Below are 16,561 nucleotides of genomic sequence, written 5' to 3' on the forward strand. Positions count from 1 at the left end.
AGATTCCAGGGGTTGTCAGACAATACTTATTTAAAAACTAACCCCCCTTTTCCTGAGGTTTCTGTTCTTTTCCACCTTCCAGAAAAGTTGTACAATACCTGATGTGACTCTGGTACAGGCACTGGGCTTATGATGGGGACATGAGGATGGTTGAAGAACGGTCCTGACCTCCAGGAGCCTCCAAGCCAACGGGCTCCAGGGACAGATATGTTCCTATATGAGGGAAGGAAATCTCTGGAGCCTGGAGGGTTGGAATGGACATAAGGGAAGACTAGGACAGGACAGGGCCACTTTATGACTTTCATGAGCCCTGGGCACTTTTGCCTTCATGGGCCCCTTTATCTAAAAAATATCTAAAATTATACTTTAGGACTGTGTTGGTATAAAGATGAATGTATTACTATTATATACTAAAATGTCTTCCTCCATTTAAAAGCTAACCCCCCCCCCCCCCACCCGCTGCCTTCTACTGTTTCTTTAATTGGCTGTACTGGGTCTTAGTTTCTGCATGTGGGATCTAGTTCCCTGACCAGGGATTGAACTCAGGACCCCCGCATTGGGACTGCAGAGTCTTAGCCACTGGACTATCAAGGAAGTCCCTTTTCCACTTTTAAAGGGAATTAAATCCTTTTTGTGATATGGACTCTAGGCCCTATGCCTACTATGCCTGGTGGTTGAACCAACTCTGGACGAGGGTCATGGGATAGTGTGGGGTCCTGGGGGGTAGTGTGAGATCCCTGGGTGCCTGGGGATAGAGAGGCAGGAAGGAAGCAAACCCTAGTCTCAATTCTGTTTAGCACCAACTCCACATCTAAGGCAGACCCATTAGGCCAACAAGGTCAGGACAGGGCAGAATTGGCTCCTGGGAGTTGAGAGTTCAGGGGGCTCCTGCTGCAGACACTTTCATAGAGGAGGAAGCCCCTAAGGGCCAAGAGCTCCACCGGGCAGCTGATGGCAGATAAGACCAGATGGTGCTTCATTTGGAGCTGCCTTGGTCTTGTCAAAGCAACCTCATTAGCCTCTGTCACTAATGCCACTGCCAGGGCCAGGGTGAAGGGGACAGTTACGGGAGGTGGCAAGTGGACTTTTCACTGGCTAGGTCCCTGCTTCTGAGAAGTGCCAAGGATCCCATGAGCTGTCACTTTCCACCACAAAAGGAAGGATTTTACTCTGGGCTTTTGGATAAGTGTACAGGTGTATGTGAGAAAGATGTGGAGGAGGGATGTGGCCCATTCTTGTTTCTATTTTGTAAAACACCGATTGCCTGCAAAACCAGTAGTGGGTGGGAAGATGTAATTTTAAAAGCCCAATTCAGATCTTTTTCTTTAGAATTTATCCATCTGAGCCCATTCCTGCTGCTAAGCCCTGGAAGTTTGTCCTGACTTGGAATCAGCCAGACTCACCCTCCTCATTGCCATGGTGATTCTTGGTAGGGGGTGGGGTGGGGCTGGATCTAGCTCCCTAGAAAAAACCAGGACCAAACCTCTCCCTAATCCCCTTCCACAGCCCTCCCCTCCCGTCCCCTCCACCCTGCCCCACTAAGAGAGTTTTCCATCTCTTGGCCTTTGTTTGTTTTTGCTTTTGTCAGTCTCTCACCTCTGGATGGGTTTCTGTTTATTTCCAAACTGTCTGGGGCCATGCACCATGGAGACAGTGTCCTGGGCTGCCTCTAGCTCTGATCTGGTTAGAATAAGCCCCTCTCCTTCGCATGAATCTCCAACCTGACATTTGGAACATCCAAAATAAATCATAATATTCTGAAGTAAGATAGAAACCACCGTCTCCACCCACGCCTGCTGGCACTCTTATCCACTTGGAAAGAGTTTTTAGAAAATTTCCAGTATTCCACTGCAGTGCCCATATAGCACAGCCCTGAGAAGGGGAAGAAGCATTTACTGAGTACCTACTGTATACCAACCACTGGGCTAGTCTTTGCTTGCATTAAAAATCTGGTGGTGAAAGTGATGTTTCCTGCAGTAAAATTTAACTGCAAGCTCTTTGAGGGCAGGGCCCAGGTCATCTGTGTAAACCCAAGTATCTAAGATATGGTGGAAGCTTAAGAAAAGCTTGTTGACTGAATAAATGGATGAAAGGATGTACGAAATTTCTTTGCCAGAGTAGAGGGTAATGTCAGCAAAGATGATTGAGGTCAGACAAGAAAAAATTGATTGGTAAGCCAATACAGATGGATGAGGGTTTCAGAGAATGTTGTGGACATTTTTCGATTGATTTCAGAGTCTCATTCTCTGTCACCAAGAATACCTTTTGGGAGTAGTTTGGGGTGGGGAGGACAGAGTCTTTTAAAAGTTTCATATTTAAAGGCTCAGACTCAAAATGCAAATGGTCCTAAGGGATTAAATTATTGATTTGATGTTTATTCATACACAAGTGCAAGTGACTGAAAAGGAAGCCTTTCCTAAGAACAGGTTTTAGTAAGAGTTGAGAAGGGGCTGGGGAATGGTGAGAGAGAAATCGCTGGAAGTTCAAGGGTGAGTGGAGTTTTGACCATGTAAGGAGGTAGGGGGAAAGGGCTGAGGCCACTGGAGTCAGACTTACTTGATAACTTAACCCCCTTTGGCCCAGTGAAATCAGCCTGCAGTGCTGACAGGCCCTTCTGCCCTGGCAACACTGGTCACTTCAGTCAAACTGTCTGCTGGTGGGGAAGGAAGGAGGCAAGGTTGGTCTGAATTCCTGGCAAGTATGGACTGCATACCATTTAAAGGTGTCGTTCTTACTGTTCTCAAGCATGTCCAGGCTATCCCAAAGAGGTCCATAACACATTGCCTGTCAGAGGTCTGTAGGGATTTAAAACTAGAACATCAATAATATTTTTAGAGGGTTTAAGTATGCTTGAAAAGCATTTATCATCTTAGTTTCTGACCCACTTATTTCTTTGGTTTGATATCTCTTTTTGTCCCCTGTGGTCCATATCACTCTCCTGGTATGGAATCCACCTTCCCGGTGGGGAACCAGTTTCTTTCCATTCTAGCTGGATTTTGGTAAAGCTGAAGACCCCTCCCATCCACACACTTTAGGGGTGGAGCAGTGGCTGAGGCCCGAGCCAATCAGTGAGTTTCAGCCCCACACCTCTGCCTCAGTGATTGGTTCAGACATGGGCATGTGACCCAATCAGACTCTCCAAGGAGATTTTTTTTCTCGAACTGCTAGGAAAGAGGCTTGTATTCCTCCTGCTGCCATCTTGCTGCTTTGGGAGGCCTCAGGCTGATGCTAACACAGCTGGAAAGCAAAGCCAAGACGGGAAGAGGAGCAGGGTCACGATGATGATGTTTGAGTACTGAATGCAGTTATGCCTGGAGCTGGATTTTTCACTTAAGACCAATGTGGTGGTTTAGTTGCTAAGTCGTGTCTCACTCTTTGCGACCCCATGGACTGTAGCCTGCCAGGCTCCTCTCTCCATGGGATTCTCCAGGCAAGAATACTGGAGTGGGTAGTGATTTCCTTCTCCAGGGGATCTTCCCAACATAGGAATCAAACCTGGGTTTCCTGCACTGCAGACAGATTCTTTACCGACCGAGCTACGAGGGAAGCCCTGGTAGCTCAAATGACCAATTAATTCCTCTTTATTTAACAGAGTTTAAATTGGGCCTTGTGGAGAATACAAGGACGGAGTCCGTAACTTATACCCATTGTCATCTCCGGTGCTCCGTTATTTTTGGTGTAAACCTTTTATTGAATATATAAAGATGTGGTGTTCAGATATATGAGTCTGAATTGTTGAATTTTGACAGTCCGCACCCCTGGACTATACCCATAAGGCACTCAAACCAGTGCAAAATGAGAATTGGGCAACACACATACAAAACACCATATTCTGGGGTATTCTGCAGCCTTAGCATCAGGGTGTTTCCTTGGGTCACCTTGCACTTTTCCAGAAAGTCTTCCGGCCTAGGGAACCCCAGAGTATTCTGAGGTCTGTGAGGAGCAGAGGGGAGATGAGACCAGGGCTCCGGGTTATAAATTATACTGGCGCACCTTGGCCCTCCAGAGAACCAAAGGTTGACTCTGTAGCAATAGAAGGAATGAGGGAGAAAGGCACAACCATTTATCAAGTGCCTCCTGCAGGATGGGCATATCGAAAGAATTATTTGATCTTCACAGTGTCCTTTCAAGGCAGATACTATTGCCTTTATTTTACAGGAGAAGAAAGAGGCTTGGAGAGGTGACTGCCCAAGGTGAAAAAGCCCGAAAGAGGCAGAGCCAAAGCTGACTCTAGAGCTGAAATATAAGACAGGTAAATGCGAGGCCGCAGCTAGAGGAGCTGCCTGAGCAAAAGGGATCTGGGCTGATGGGGTAGGAGGCTGGAGTGGCCAGCACCAGGCTCAAGGTGTGCCAAGGGAGCTCACTTCCCAGGCAAAGACCATTAGCTCTGCCATGTCTCATAAGCAGGGTGCACCTGGATGCTGGGAATGGGCACAGGGGAGGTCTCCCCTGACACCCACACTATTAATGAGAGCTTCGGGCTCAGCTTCATTCACCGTTCCAGCCCCATCATTGCAGACCCAGTAGGTGAGCTCTGAGGGGCACGTGGCCCTGCATGTGGGGCACGGAGGGACGGCCTCTGCTTTCCACCCCCACTGCCTGCTCAGAGATTGGGCCATCAGCCTGCTCTGATTCAACTGACTTCTTCTAAACCTTGCATCCAGGGGCTGCCAGCGGCCAAATCCCCCTGATTGTCTGAGATGTTCTCGGCATCAGAGAATAAACAGTCTCCCCTGTCCAGCCAGCTGTGCTGAGCAGCATTCCTGTCTCCCAGCCTGCTTGGCCGGGTGGGGCTGCACCCCTGCGTCCACCTCCAGCAGAGGCCTGGGGGGCCTGGTGAGTAGCTGGAAGGGAGAGGGGAGGTGGCCATCTGTGTTCAGACTGCACGGCACATTCCTCTGCCTGAGTCCCCGTTTCACCCCCCTGCCAAGCACCTCAGCCACTCTTGGCACAAGCTCTTTATTTGTAGTAATGACTCTTGTGACCAGACAAGGTCAAGACAAGGCCACTGTCCTTAGGTTTGGAGCCCCTTCACCCTTGCCCAGAAAGCTGCCTGTGGAATTTGAAGCTCCCACATCATTCTAGGTAGATCTGAAGGCCTCACACCTCTAAGGCTTGTTTTACAGAGGTGGACATCATGAGTCAGTGTAGAAGCAAGGCTAGACCCCAGGCTTTTTTATTTTTTGCTGTCTACTACCTTGGGATGTTGTGGCTAGAATGACGTGAGGGGCTCTGGGTGAGAGGGGTGGCCCATGTTTTTGGAGAGGAGCAGAGGTGTTTTCATCCTACGCCTGTTTTGGAGATCAGGCTTGCGGCTAAGCCATTTCCTGAGGAAGCAAGGTCTCTGGAAAAGCACTGTTCACCCGCCCCTCCTAAATCATCCTGTTGGGAGTGGAGCTCGGGCAGCAGGACCTGAGTGGGGCTCTGCCACGTCCAGGATCCAGCGCCCAGTTGAGGCTTGGCCAGGGTATAGGAGGTGGCCAGGGCCAGAGGGCAGATTACTTGGGAAGGGGATGCCCCGGCCAGCACACACCATCTGCTTTTCTGCCCTAGGGCTCTGGCCTGGGACTGCGGGGGAGGAGAGAGAATTCCTCTAGGAGCCCCCTCTGGCCGCAGACAGTGTGGGAGCCCAGGGTAGCCTGGGGGTCTCTGTGGACGGCTGTCTAACTTTCAGTCTGTCTTGGTATTCTTCTTTTATCTTTGTCTAGCTGCGTTTATCTGTGGATTTATGTGACTGTTCCACGTTTGTATGTGTAGGCAGCTGCATTTCCAGTTGGAATTGAATTCCTCAGGGGGAAATTGTGTGCTTCTGTGTTTGTGTGCACATTTATACATCCACATCTCTGTGTAAGCTCATGTGTGTGGGGGTATCTTTAAGGGAAAGTTTAGGCCTCTGTGTCTTTGCATAGATGATCTATGCCTGGTGGGAGTACACATGTGAGCATTTAGGTTAGTTTTGTAAAAACATGCACTTGTTTTTGTTGATGTATTAAGTTGAGGCATATGTGTCTTTGAGAGCAAGGGCATAGATTTGTCACTGATATGTTGGTGAGTCTCTGTTTACATTTGTGCAGAAGCATTCATTCACTCAGTCTTCAATTCATTCATAAAGTGATTTGCTCATTTACTAACAGACATCTTCCAAGTGCTTGCATTATGACTGGCCCTATGCTGGCATAGGGGATTTAGAGAGGTGTCTAGCTCAGGTCCTAACATTTGAAAGGCCCCGGGGAAGTATACAAATGAAGGCTTATGTTCATGTCTAAATATTTAAATGTTCTAAGTCAAAACAGCAAGCAGCTAAATGAAAGACTCCTAATAACTGGAGGGCTGGGTTTGATTTGGAATTCCCAACTCCTGAGTTTTGTGCTGAAACTTAGCAACACAGAGTGAGTGGCCCAGCCTCTCCTTCCCCATCCTGGCTTCATCCTGTAGCTCACAGGCATGCGTAATTCTTCACATGTGTCCAGACTCCGTGTGTATCCCCCTTGGCCACCCTTTGTGCCTAGGGGTGCCCACACCACTGCCAAAGTCTATCATATGGCTCTGAGCTGGAACTAATGCAGTCTCACAGACCTGGTTTGTAGTCTAGCAGTGGGGCCTGGGTTCCCGGTGGGCCCATCCTCTTGACCTCAGGGACTTGTCACTGTGTGGGATCGTGGGGGTCAGAACAGAGCCAGAATGTGGCCATCTAAAAGGTAGACCTGGAGTCAGGACCCTTCCTGCTTGTTTTCTCATAGAACGGTGTCTCTGCGTGTCTGCCTGTGTGCTTGGCTGTGCATGGCCATGTATGTATTTTCCTGTTCATCTTTGTTGTGTCTTCCAGAGGGCAGAACCCACAGCTTTTCTCCCCCTCTTCCCTCACCTGCCTTAGTGAGGGCTTAGGACTGTGAGACAGGCTGGGGTTGTGGGAGGAACACTGAGTCCGAGTCTCGATCCTGTGCTCAGCTCGGACCTGCTCTGTGATCTGGCCTCAGTTCCCTCATCTGTTGGAGTGGCGAGGTTGGGTTACCACGTCTTTAATTCACAAGCCTTACTTGGTTTACAGAAGGAGTGGGATTGATTTCCTGAGTTAATTACTTTCTAGAAGTTCAAATTGGGAGTGCTTCGTTGTAGGCTGTCTGGGTTCATACAGAACCAGGTTTGAATCCCAGCTTTGCCATCTGCGCTGTGCCTCCTGAATTGTTACTCTCCCTCAGGGTAGTGGTGATGACTGAACAAGATAAGCATGCGTAGAGGGTGGAGCGTCATGCCAGGCTCACAGTGGATGTTCAATAAACATTAGCTTCTGTCCTCATGTAGGGTCTTTCCAGCTTTCTTACCTTATAAATTCTGGGTTAGTAGACATGTCTAATTGAGATAATTGGAACCTCCTGTTTGGGGAGCTCAGGCGCTATGTTGCTTGAGGGGGCACAGTTGGATGAGACAGTCTGGCCCTTCAATGCCTTCTGAGAGGCTGCCAACTCATATGTGTGTGAGCCTCTCCCTCCACTCCATTCTCTGACTTGGATCTTTGACATTTTCTTAGTTTTTACGAAAAGCACCATGGAACACAGATCCAACGCTCTTTTCTGACCCGATTCTGCCCCGAGCCCATCCCTGGTGCTGCAGGACGCTGAGCTAAGTAGGGTCAGGCCACAGGGAGGAGCTGGGTCAGGGAAGGCCTCGGGCCGCCCAACATGTCTGGGCCTGTCTGACACCAGCCCCAGTAGTGGGCAGCCCCAGCTAGGCGGCGAGCACCTGTCTTCCATGATTGATGCTCCTTGATTGAGGGCATCACTCTGCTCCTGCGCATGTGGCCTTAGGATCCGGGAGCACTGTGGAGACTGAGGAGACCTCCATAACTCCTGTTCCCCCAAGTCTTCCAGAATGGCTAAGTTCCAGCAGGAATGACATGGAGGGGGTTGGGAGAGGCAGGTGACGGCGTCTCTCAGCCAGGGCTGGTGGGAGTGGCCATCTTGGGAATCCCCTGGAGCCTGTGAAAACTGGCAGCTCTTGGACTCTCCGGAAATATCCCTGACCTGGAGGGAATGAGGGAGGGGTCCAGGGCCTAGCCAGGGATTCTGAAATGAGAAATGCGCTGAGTATGAGCTCAGGGTAGCTGAGGTGCTGAGGGAGGCCCTCAAGGAGAGGGTCTGCCCTTGAGATCATCCTGGGCACCCCTCTGACCCACCCTTCTACACACACACATGGGTGATGGAGAACTGGTTTGATGATCTCTCAGCTCCAGAGGTGACTGGACAGGTAGGAGCAACTTAAACTGCAAAAGTCCCTCTGGGAGTTATTTTGATATCCCCCCATCATCACTGGACTGCTCTATTTGGAGCCAGAACTGGAAATTTTCCTCTTAAAAAAAAAAAAAAAGAAAACAAGGGCACAAGTGGGTTGAGCCCAAAATCATGTGTTTAAGGAAATTTCTGCTTCATGCTGGCTAGGATAGGGAATGTCTGGTCAAAGAGCTGCTGACGGCCAGGGTCTCTGTAAGTAAACAGACCGCCTCTGGTGGCCATCCTGAGCTCATTTCCCTCACCGGTGTGCGAGGAGGGTGAGGTCACCCAAGGAGGGCCTCCTGGGCATGCAGTCTGTCAGTGAGTAGGTCGAAGGCCCAGTGAGCGCCAGCGGTCTCAGCACGGCTGTCCAGTTATCGCGAACAGCTGCTTCTCATGCAGGCAGTTCTGACACCCTCCTACACATGGTCGTCTGTGATGGGACTCCAGCCTCATCCATGATCTCACAGCCGGGGGTGTTCCTGGGAAATTTGGGATTCATTGTGCAGTCCCTTGCTTCCATGCAAGGCCCCTTCCTCAACCAGAGAGCGGGGTCTCCTTTGGTCTATGGAGAGAGGCACCTAGGTTGGGTTTGGTTGCAAGGAGTGGCCTCTGGAAGTACAGGCCCGTGTCCTGCCCCTGTGGACAGCAGGCTTTGGTGGCACGCACCACTGCCTGTCTCCTGGGGCCAGACAGCCAGGTCCACTGGGGGAGTTTCCATGAGCAGAGGCCCCAATTCAGGGGAGGTGGGGTGGGGAAGAAGCCACAAAACCCTCTCTGTGTCTCCTGAACAGGCTCTTGCTAAGCACAGCAGTCTCCAGGTGAGGCTGTTATGGCGTTTGGGAGCCCTGCAGCAGTTGTTGAGGAGCAGCTGCCAGAGGCTGGGTCATGCTCTGCGGCCTTCTCCCTGGTCACCCTGTGCCATCCTCACTTCCCCTCCCGGCTGGGTGGTGGGGAGCCATGAGCCTCCAAGTAGACAGGCGGCCAGCAGCTTCTTGGCAGTGAGCCTCAGCTTTTCATTTCTTTGTGTCCCCCAGAATCCTGACCTTACAGGGGACTCACCAGTCACACAGCCCTACCCCACAGAGCAACCGGCCCGCTCAAAGCCCACTTGACTCACCGCAGGCTGACTGAGAAACGCTGACTGGCCAGCTCACAGAAGACTCACTGCCTGCTTGATGCGCAGCCTAACTGCCCAATAAATCTACGTATTCGACAAACAGTAATTGAGCACCTTTCTTGTACCCACTGTTATGCTGGGTGCAGGGGATACAGTAGTGAACAAGACAGACAAGATTCCTACTCTTAGGGAGCTGACAGCAAATAAAACAATGACAGAGTGATGTGTGTGTGTGTGTGTGCATTTTTGTTTGTTTTTAATTTTTAAAATTTTAAAAAGAAATTTTTGGCCATACCATGCAGCATGTGGGATCTTAGTTCCCCAACCAGGGATTGAACCTGCGCCCCCTACATTTAAAGTGCAGAGTCTTAACCAGTGGACCACTAGGGAAGTCCCAAGGGTGTGATATATGTATGTATTATGAAGAAAATAAACAGGATTCTATAGGAGAGAGTAGCCATCAGGCCCTACCCTGGATATAATGGTCAGGGAAGACCTCCCAGATGCATAATCTGAGAATTGAGGAATGAGAATGAGGGGGAAAAGAAGGAAACATTCAGCGAGCCCGTGGAAGAACTTTCCAGATAGAGTGAAAGCAATGCTAAGGCCTTGAGACAGGGAAGAGCTTGGTGTCACCCTGGAATAATAAGACTGATTTGACGGAACGTGGTGAGTGAGCAGAGGGTGGCGTGAAGCTAAGGTTGCAGAGGAGGCCAGAGCAGACCAGACAGGCCTTGTAAGCCACAGGAAGGAGTTAGGTAGGTGTGAGGGGAAGGCCTGAGGACTTCAAGCGAAAGTGTGACACATACTCAAGAAGAAATACATAGGGACTTCCCTGGTGGTTCAGTGGTTAGGACTCCATGCTTCCAATGTAGGGGCATGGGTTGGGGAACTAAGATCCTGCCTGCCACATGGCCAATTAATAGATAAATAGCACCTAATGCTGGCTCTGAGGTAGAAAAGAAAAAAACAGATAGCCTGGATAACACTCTATCCACTAAAGAAATTGAATTTGTAGTTTAAAATATTCCCGCAAAGAAAACTTCAGATCTGGATGCCTTTACTGGTGAATTCTCCCAAACATAAGGAAAAATTACCAATTTTTATAAAATCCTTCAGAAAATTGAAAAGGAAGGAATAGTTCTTAACTAATTCAGAGACTAGCATTACTCTGATACCAAAACCAGACATGATCATAAATGCAAAAACTTAATAAAAATTCTAGCAAAGTAAACCCAGCAATGTATAAAAGAAAATTCATCGTGACCAAGGGGGGTAAACCCAGAAATGCCAGCTTGAATAAACATTTGAAAATCAATTCATATAATTCACCATATTAGCAAACTGAAAAAGGGAAAAACAAACAACTTTACCTCAATAGATGTAAGAAAAGGATTTGACAAAATTCAACACTTATGTTTGATAAAAAACCCTCAGCAAAGTAGGAAAAGAAGGGAAGTCCCTCAATGTGGAATCTATGAAAAACTAAAGACTAACATATAATAGTTAATGGTTAAAGACTGAGTACTTTCCTTCATGAGACAAGAGTGTCTGTTCTTATTACTTCTGTTTAACATTGTACCAGAGGTCCTAGCCAGTGCAATATAGCAAGAAAAATTAATAAAAGGAGAATAACAACTGAGTCAAATGGTGTGTTTCATTTGTAAGAAAGTACCATAATGTTACTGAAAGTTTTTACACAATTTTACATTCCTATCAGTAGGAGAATTATAGTGTGTTTTATATAGCTGATGCCATATGCTCTCCAACACTTGGTAAGGTCAGTCTTTTAATTTTAGCTTTCCTAAAAGTGGATGTGTAGTGGTATCTCTGTATTTTAATTTATAGTTCCCTAATAACCAAGGAGCACTTTTCATGTTCTTATTTGCTGCTTGTGTACCTTCTCTGGAGAAGTGTCTGTTTAAAACTCTTTCTCATTTAAAAATAAAATATTTTTTTGTGCCTTCTTACTGAACTGCATATATTTTTTCCTTTTTTTTTTTTTTAATTTTTTTATTGAAGGATAATTGCTTTACAGAATTTTGTTGTTTTCTGTCAAACCTCAACATGAATCAGCCATACTGCTACTGCTAAGTCAGTTCAGTCGTGTCCGACTCTGTGCAACCCCATCCCTGGGATTCTCCAGGTAAGGACATTGGAGTGGGTTGCCATTTCCTTCTCCAATGCATAAAAGTGAAAAGTGAAAGTGAAGTCGCTCAGCCATGTCCGACTCTTCGCGACCCCAAGGACTGCAGCCTACCAGGCTCCTCCGTCCATGGGATTTTCCAGGCAAGAGTACTGGAGTGGGGTGCCATTGCCTTCTCCGTGAATCAGCCATGGGTATACATATATCCCCTCGCTTTTGAACCTCCCTATCATCCCCCTCCCCAGCCCACCCCTCTAGGCTGATACAGAGCCCGTTTGAGTTTCCTGAGCTATGCAGCAATTTCCCGTTGGCTATCTATTTTGCATATGGTAATATAAGTTTCCATGTTACTCTTTCCATACATCTCATCTTCTCCCCTCTCCTCATGTCCATAAGTCTATTCTCTGTGTCTCTTTCTCCACTGATGCCCTATAAATATATTCTTCAGAACCATTTTTCTAGATTTCATATATGTGCATTAGCATATGATATTTATCTTTCTCTTTTTGACTCACTTCACTCTGTATAAATAGGTTCTAGGTTCATCCACCTCATCAGAACTGACTCAAATGTGTTTCTTTTTATGGCTAAGTAATATTCCATTGTGTATATATACCACAACTTCTTTATCCATTTGTATTTTTAAGTATATTCTAATACAAATTCTTTCTTCATGTATTCTGGGTCTATTCTTTCTTAATGTATTCTAGATCTATTATAAATACATTTTTAAAAAGTATATTCTAGGTATAAGTCCTCTGTAGGATATATTTTACAAATATTTTCTCCCAATGGTGGCCATCTTTTCATTTTCCTAGTGGTTTCTTTTAGATAGCAAGTGTTAATTTTAATCGTCTAGTTTGTTGTTTTTTCTTTTATTGTTAGCACTATTTGTAACATATCTGAGAACTCTGTCCAACTCAAGGTTATAAAGATTACTGATAATTTCACAGGTGTATCCAATATGTCAAAACTTATCAAATTGGATAGTCCAATTGTATCCAATTGTATGTGTAATTGTATGTTAACTATACCTCAGTAAAGTTGCTCAAAAAACCTGAAACCTGATCTAATTTTTTAAAATTAATTCTGGCTGCTATGAGGAGAAGGGGCTGGGGTGGGAGAGTGGGTAAGAGTAGGAACTGCGGGTATTTAGGAGACTGTTATAGTCGTACTGGTGAGAGATACTGGTGACAGTGGAAATGAAGAGGAGGGGCTTCCCTGGTGGCACAGACAGTAAAGATTCTGCCTGTGATGCAGGAGACCTGGGTTCAGTCCTTGGGTCGAGAAGATCCCCTAGAGAAGGGAATGGCTACCCACTCCTGTATTCTTGCTCTAGGAAATCCCGTGGACAGAGGAGCCTGTTGGGCTATAGGCCATGGGTTGCAAAGAGTCGGACACGACTGTGCAACTATCACTTTTCAGACATATTTGAGAAATATTTTGAGACCTAAATAAAAATGCACTAACAGACTTATAAGATATGAGAGAAATGGAGAGATCTAGGATGGCTACCAAATTTCCAACTTGAGTGCTGAGTGGCTGGGGTTGCCTGGTCAGGAAGACTTGGGGGTAGAGATGGGAATGGAACCAGACTCCTCTTTTTGTCTACCTGTGAAGATGGCTAGACTTCAAGAGAAGGGTCTGAGTGGAGTATTAGTCACCCTGAGAGAATAAACGAATAAGAAGCTTGAAAATAGCCTTGGGCATTCCAACACTTGGAGATTCCCTGAAGGAGCCGGTAAAGTTCCTCAGGAAGGAACAACTAGAGAACTACCAATCATATTAATTTCCTATGGCTGCTGTGACAAATTACCACAAACTGGTGCCTTTAAACAACTAAAAGTTTATTAGCTCAGTTCTGGGGGGCCAGAAGTTCAAAATCAGATGCCTGGGCTGAAATCAAGTCATCAGCAGGGCCATATTCCTTCTGGAGGGTCCAGGGGACAATGCATTCTTTCACTCTTCCAGATTCTGGCCGCTGTTGGTGTTCCTTGACCTGAGCTTCATCACTCTAGTCTCTGTCTCCATGGTCACGTACTTCCTCCTCTCCTGTCGATGTCAAATCTCCCTCTGCCTCAGTCTTCTAGGGACACGTGTCATAGGATTTAGAGCCCACCCAGAAAATCGAGGATGATCTCCTCATCTCAAGATCTTTAGCTTAATTATATTCATAAAGATCTTTTCTTCCCCCAAACAAGGAGATGAGCCTGTGGACATATCTTTTGGGGGCCATTATTCAACCCACTGTACCAGCTGATTGACAGACTAAAGGAGTGACTAATTAAGTAATAAAAGTTGGCAGAGCTCCCTATGCCTGGGAAGAGGGACCGAGGATGTCAAGTATAGGGTGCATAGGACCTAGGCTGCTCTTAGCTTGAGCATGTGTGTGGGAGACTGTTACGGAGAGGGGATGTACTGTGGACAGGAATCTCCTAGCCCTTCCAGACCTGACTCAGCATCTGGCAGGGGTCATCCATGCTGTAGCCAAAGTGACCTTTATGTTACAAATCTGTTCATGTCACGCCCCAATGAGTGGCCCTTCAATAGCTTCCTGCAGCTTTAGGCCAAAGACAAATATTCTCGCCTACCTACAAGGTCTAGGGGCCTGGTCTCAGCCCACCTCTGCAGCCTTGTCTCACACCTTCGTCCTCTGCTGTCTGCCTCCAAGGACACTGGCTGCCTCTCAGGTCCTTGCCTACTGTTGCAGGGTCATGGTTATGGTTTTCTCTGCCTGGAAGGTTCTTCTTCAACTCACTTCATGGAGTTAGCAACAACTAATACTTTGGATCTCAACCCAAATGTCTCTTCTTCAGGGAATTCATCCTTGAGTCCCTGGTCCAGGTCATACTAATGTGTAATAAATTTCTCATGGCTCCCCGTACTCATCTTCCATAGTACTCTCAGAGTATACAGTTGTGTACATATTTGTAATATTATTTTATTAGTGTTTGTCTCTACCACTAGACCATAAGGGAGGGTTTGTATGACTTACCACTCTTATCACAAGTGCCTTGTACAGTGCTTGGCACACAAGTGGAGTATGTGGTAGTTTTGAAACATGTCTGCAAATTTTTTGATACTCTTCTCATCAAGAGATAGAGTCCTGTTGACCTCCCTTTAAATATGGGCTGGTCTAAAAAAAAAAAAAAAATGGGCTGGTCTAATGACTTGCCTCTAGTTAACAGAATGTGGCAGAAGAAATTCAGTATGACATCTAAGGCTTGGTCATGAAAGGAGTATGGTTTCCTCCTGGCCTGATTTCTTTTTTGGATGCTCCCTTTCAGAAACAGCTGCCATGCTGTGATGATGCCCAGGCCACATAGAGAGGGCACAGGTAGGTGTTTCAGCAAAAAGCCCCACTGAGAACTTAGCCGATACCCAATATCAACTGGCAGACATGTACTGAGGGAAGCTTAGAGGAGGTGATTCCAGCCTCAGCCTCTGACTGAGAAACCCTGAGTGAGAATTGCCTAGCTGAACCCAGTGACTCCTGGAACCATGAGAGATGAAAAAATAACTGATTGTTGTTATTAAATAACTGATCATTATTGTTATTATTACATATAAGTTTGGGATGATTTGTTACTTAGAAGTGGATTGGAACAGGGTCCAAGAAATACTCAATAGATGTATTGAATGAATATATGTGGAGAGGTCTGGCTGAGGGAATATTGCCTTTGCTTTAGCTCTGTATAAATTTTTGTTGGTAACTCTCAGTTGTTGCTGCTCCAAGAGATCTTGGAGATCCTGGAAGCCCCAATCTAAGAGCCTGTACTCATACTTAGCCAAGAGAAGACTCGCAGAAACTCTGCCCAGAGCAGAGAGCATGGCGAGGTCATAAAAAATGAGCTCTGGCAAGAAACTCAGCGTGCATTCATGTCACCGTGGGTTATTAATCTTGGGCCATGCATGGTTTCAGGGGAGCAAAAACATACATTTCCCCTGCATGTGTATTTTCCTAGGGGGAGGGTCTCTAGGCTGTCATTTTTATCAAGTTTTTTAAATGCCTATGTCCCCAAAGTGTTAAGAACTACTGATTTAGCACAGCAATCTAAATTTCTAGATTAAAAAACTGAGAACACCTCATTTTCTAGTAAAAGAGATGGACAAAATACCCTAAATAAGCTTCCTTCTGCAAACAATTCTGGATAAAAGAGAAGAAAAACTTCTAATGCACTGACGAGCTGGCAAGAAAATGAGGAATACTCAGCCCCTAAAACTCAAGAATCCAGAGAGGTAAGTTGAGCTATTTTTTAATGTATTTGTTTGTTTATACTGTGGAGACCGCTTAATCTCTCCCATATACATAATGAAATCTATGCTGTTAACAAATTTTATTTATTTATTTGGCTGTGTTGGGTCTTAGTTGCAGCACACGTGGAATCTTCGTTGCGTCACGAGGGATCTTTCACTGTGGCTCGTAGACTCCCCAGCTGTGGCCCACAGGGTCAGCAGCTGTGGTGCCTGGGCTTAGTTACTCCAAGGCACATGGGATCTTAGTTCCCAAACCCATGTGTCCTGCATTGCAAGGTGAGTTCTTAACCACTGGACTGCCAGGGAAGTCCCCCCTCTTAACCAAAATTTAAGTGTACAGTACAATACTGTTAACTATAAGCACAATCTTGTACAGCAGATCCCTACAGCTTTTTCACTTTGCACAAGTGACACTTTATTATTTTTATTTCTTAACTCAGTAAACTTGAACTTGGTCATATAGAATGGGGTGATATGAGAGAAATCAGTGTTGTAGTAGTAACTGGCTCTCCAACAAGACAAAGTACCCTATTTTTAGTGTTTGCTGATTTCCAAGGTGCAAATATTCCTAGCATAGCCAGTTTCAAGCTCTCAATGGTACCGGGAACTGACACTCCAAATTCCTAAGTATTTGGTTCTTCTGAGTTGGTAGGAGCCAGTTCCAGCACACTGCTGAGAGAAACTCAAGCTGTCTCTAAGGTGGGAAGTCTGATAAGACCTTTCTTGCATAAGATTGGGACTTCAGTGAATGAATGGACCAGATAAAAGCAC

The 16,561-nt window shown here is 46.5% G+C and overlaps 1 protein-coding gene and 1 long non-coding RNA gene across 7 annotated transcripts in view; one reads left to right on the plus strand and one right to left on the minus strand.

Moving 5' to 3' along the window:
- PARP16 (poly(ADP-ribose) polymerase family member 16) overlaps positions 1-11,300 on the plus strand; it is a 37,306-nt gene extending 26,006 nt beyond the window's left edge. For 3 of the 6 annotated variants that reach the window (XM_061158047.1, XM_061158043.1, XM_061158044.1), the window contains one exon: positions 9,305-11,300. In XM_061158047.1, coding sequence (XP_061014030.1) covers positions 9,305-9,382 — 78 coding nt within the window. In that variant the 3' untranslated portion in view covers positions 9,383-11,300. Of the gene's footprint in view, positions 1-4,158; positions 4,253-4,664; positions 4,837-9,304 lie in introns of all 6 variants that reach the window. The other 3 variants (XR_009695189.1, XR_009695191.1, XR_009695190.1) reach the window with 2 other exon arrangements.
- The window catches only part of LOC133066705 (uncharacterized), a 46,145-nt gene that overhangs the window by 9,392 nt on the left and 20,192 nt on the right, over positions 1-16,561 (minus strand). The gene's annotated exons all lie outside the window — the stretch shown is intronic.

Source organism: Dama dama, chromosome 12 (genome assembly GCF_033118175.1).
Source record: "Dama dama isolate Ldn47 chromosome 12, ASM3311817v1, whole genome shotgun sequence".
Classification (NCBI taxonomy): domain Eukaryota; kingdom Metazoa; phylum Chordata; class Mammalia; order Artiodactyla; family Cervidae; genus Dama; species Dama dama.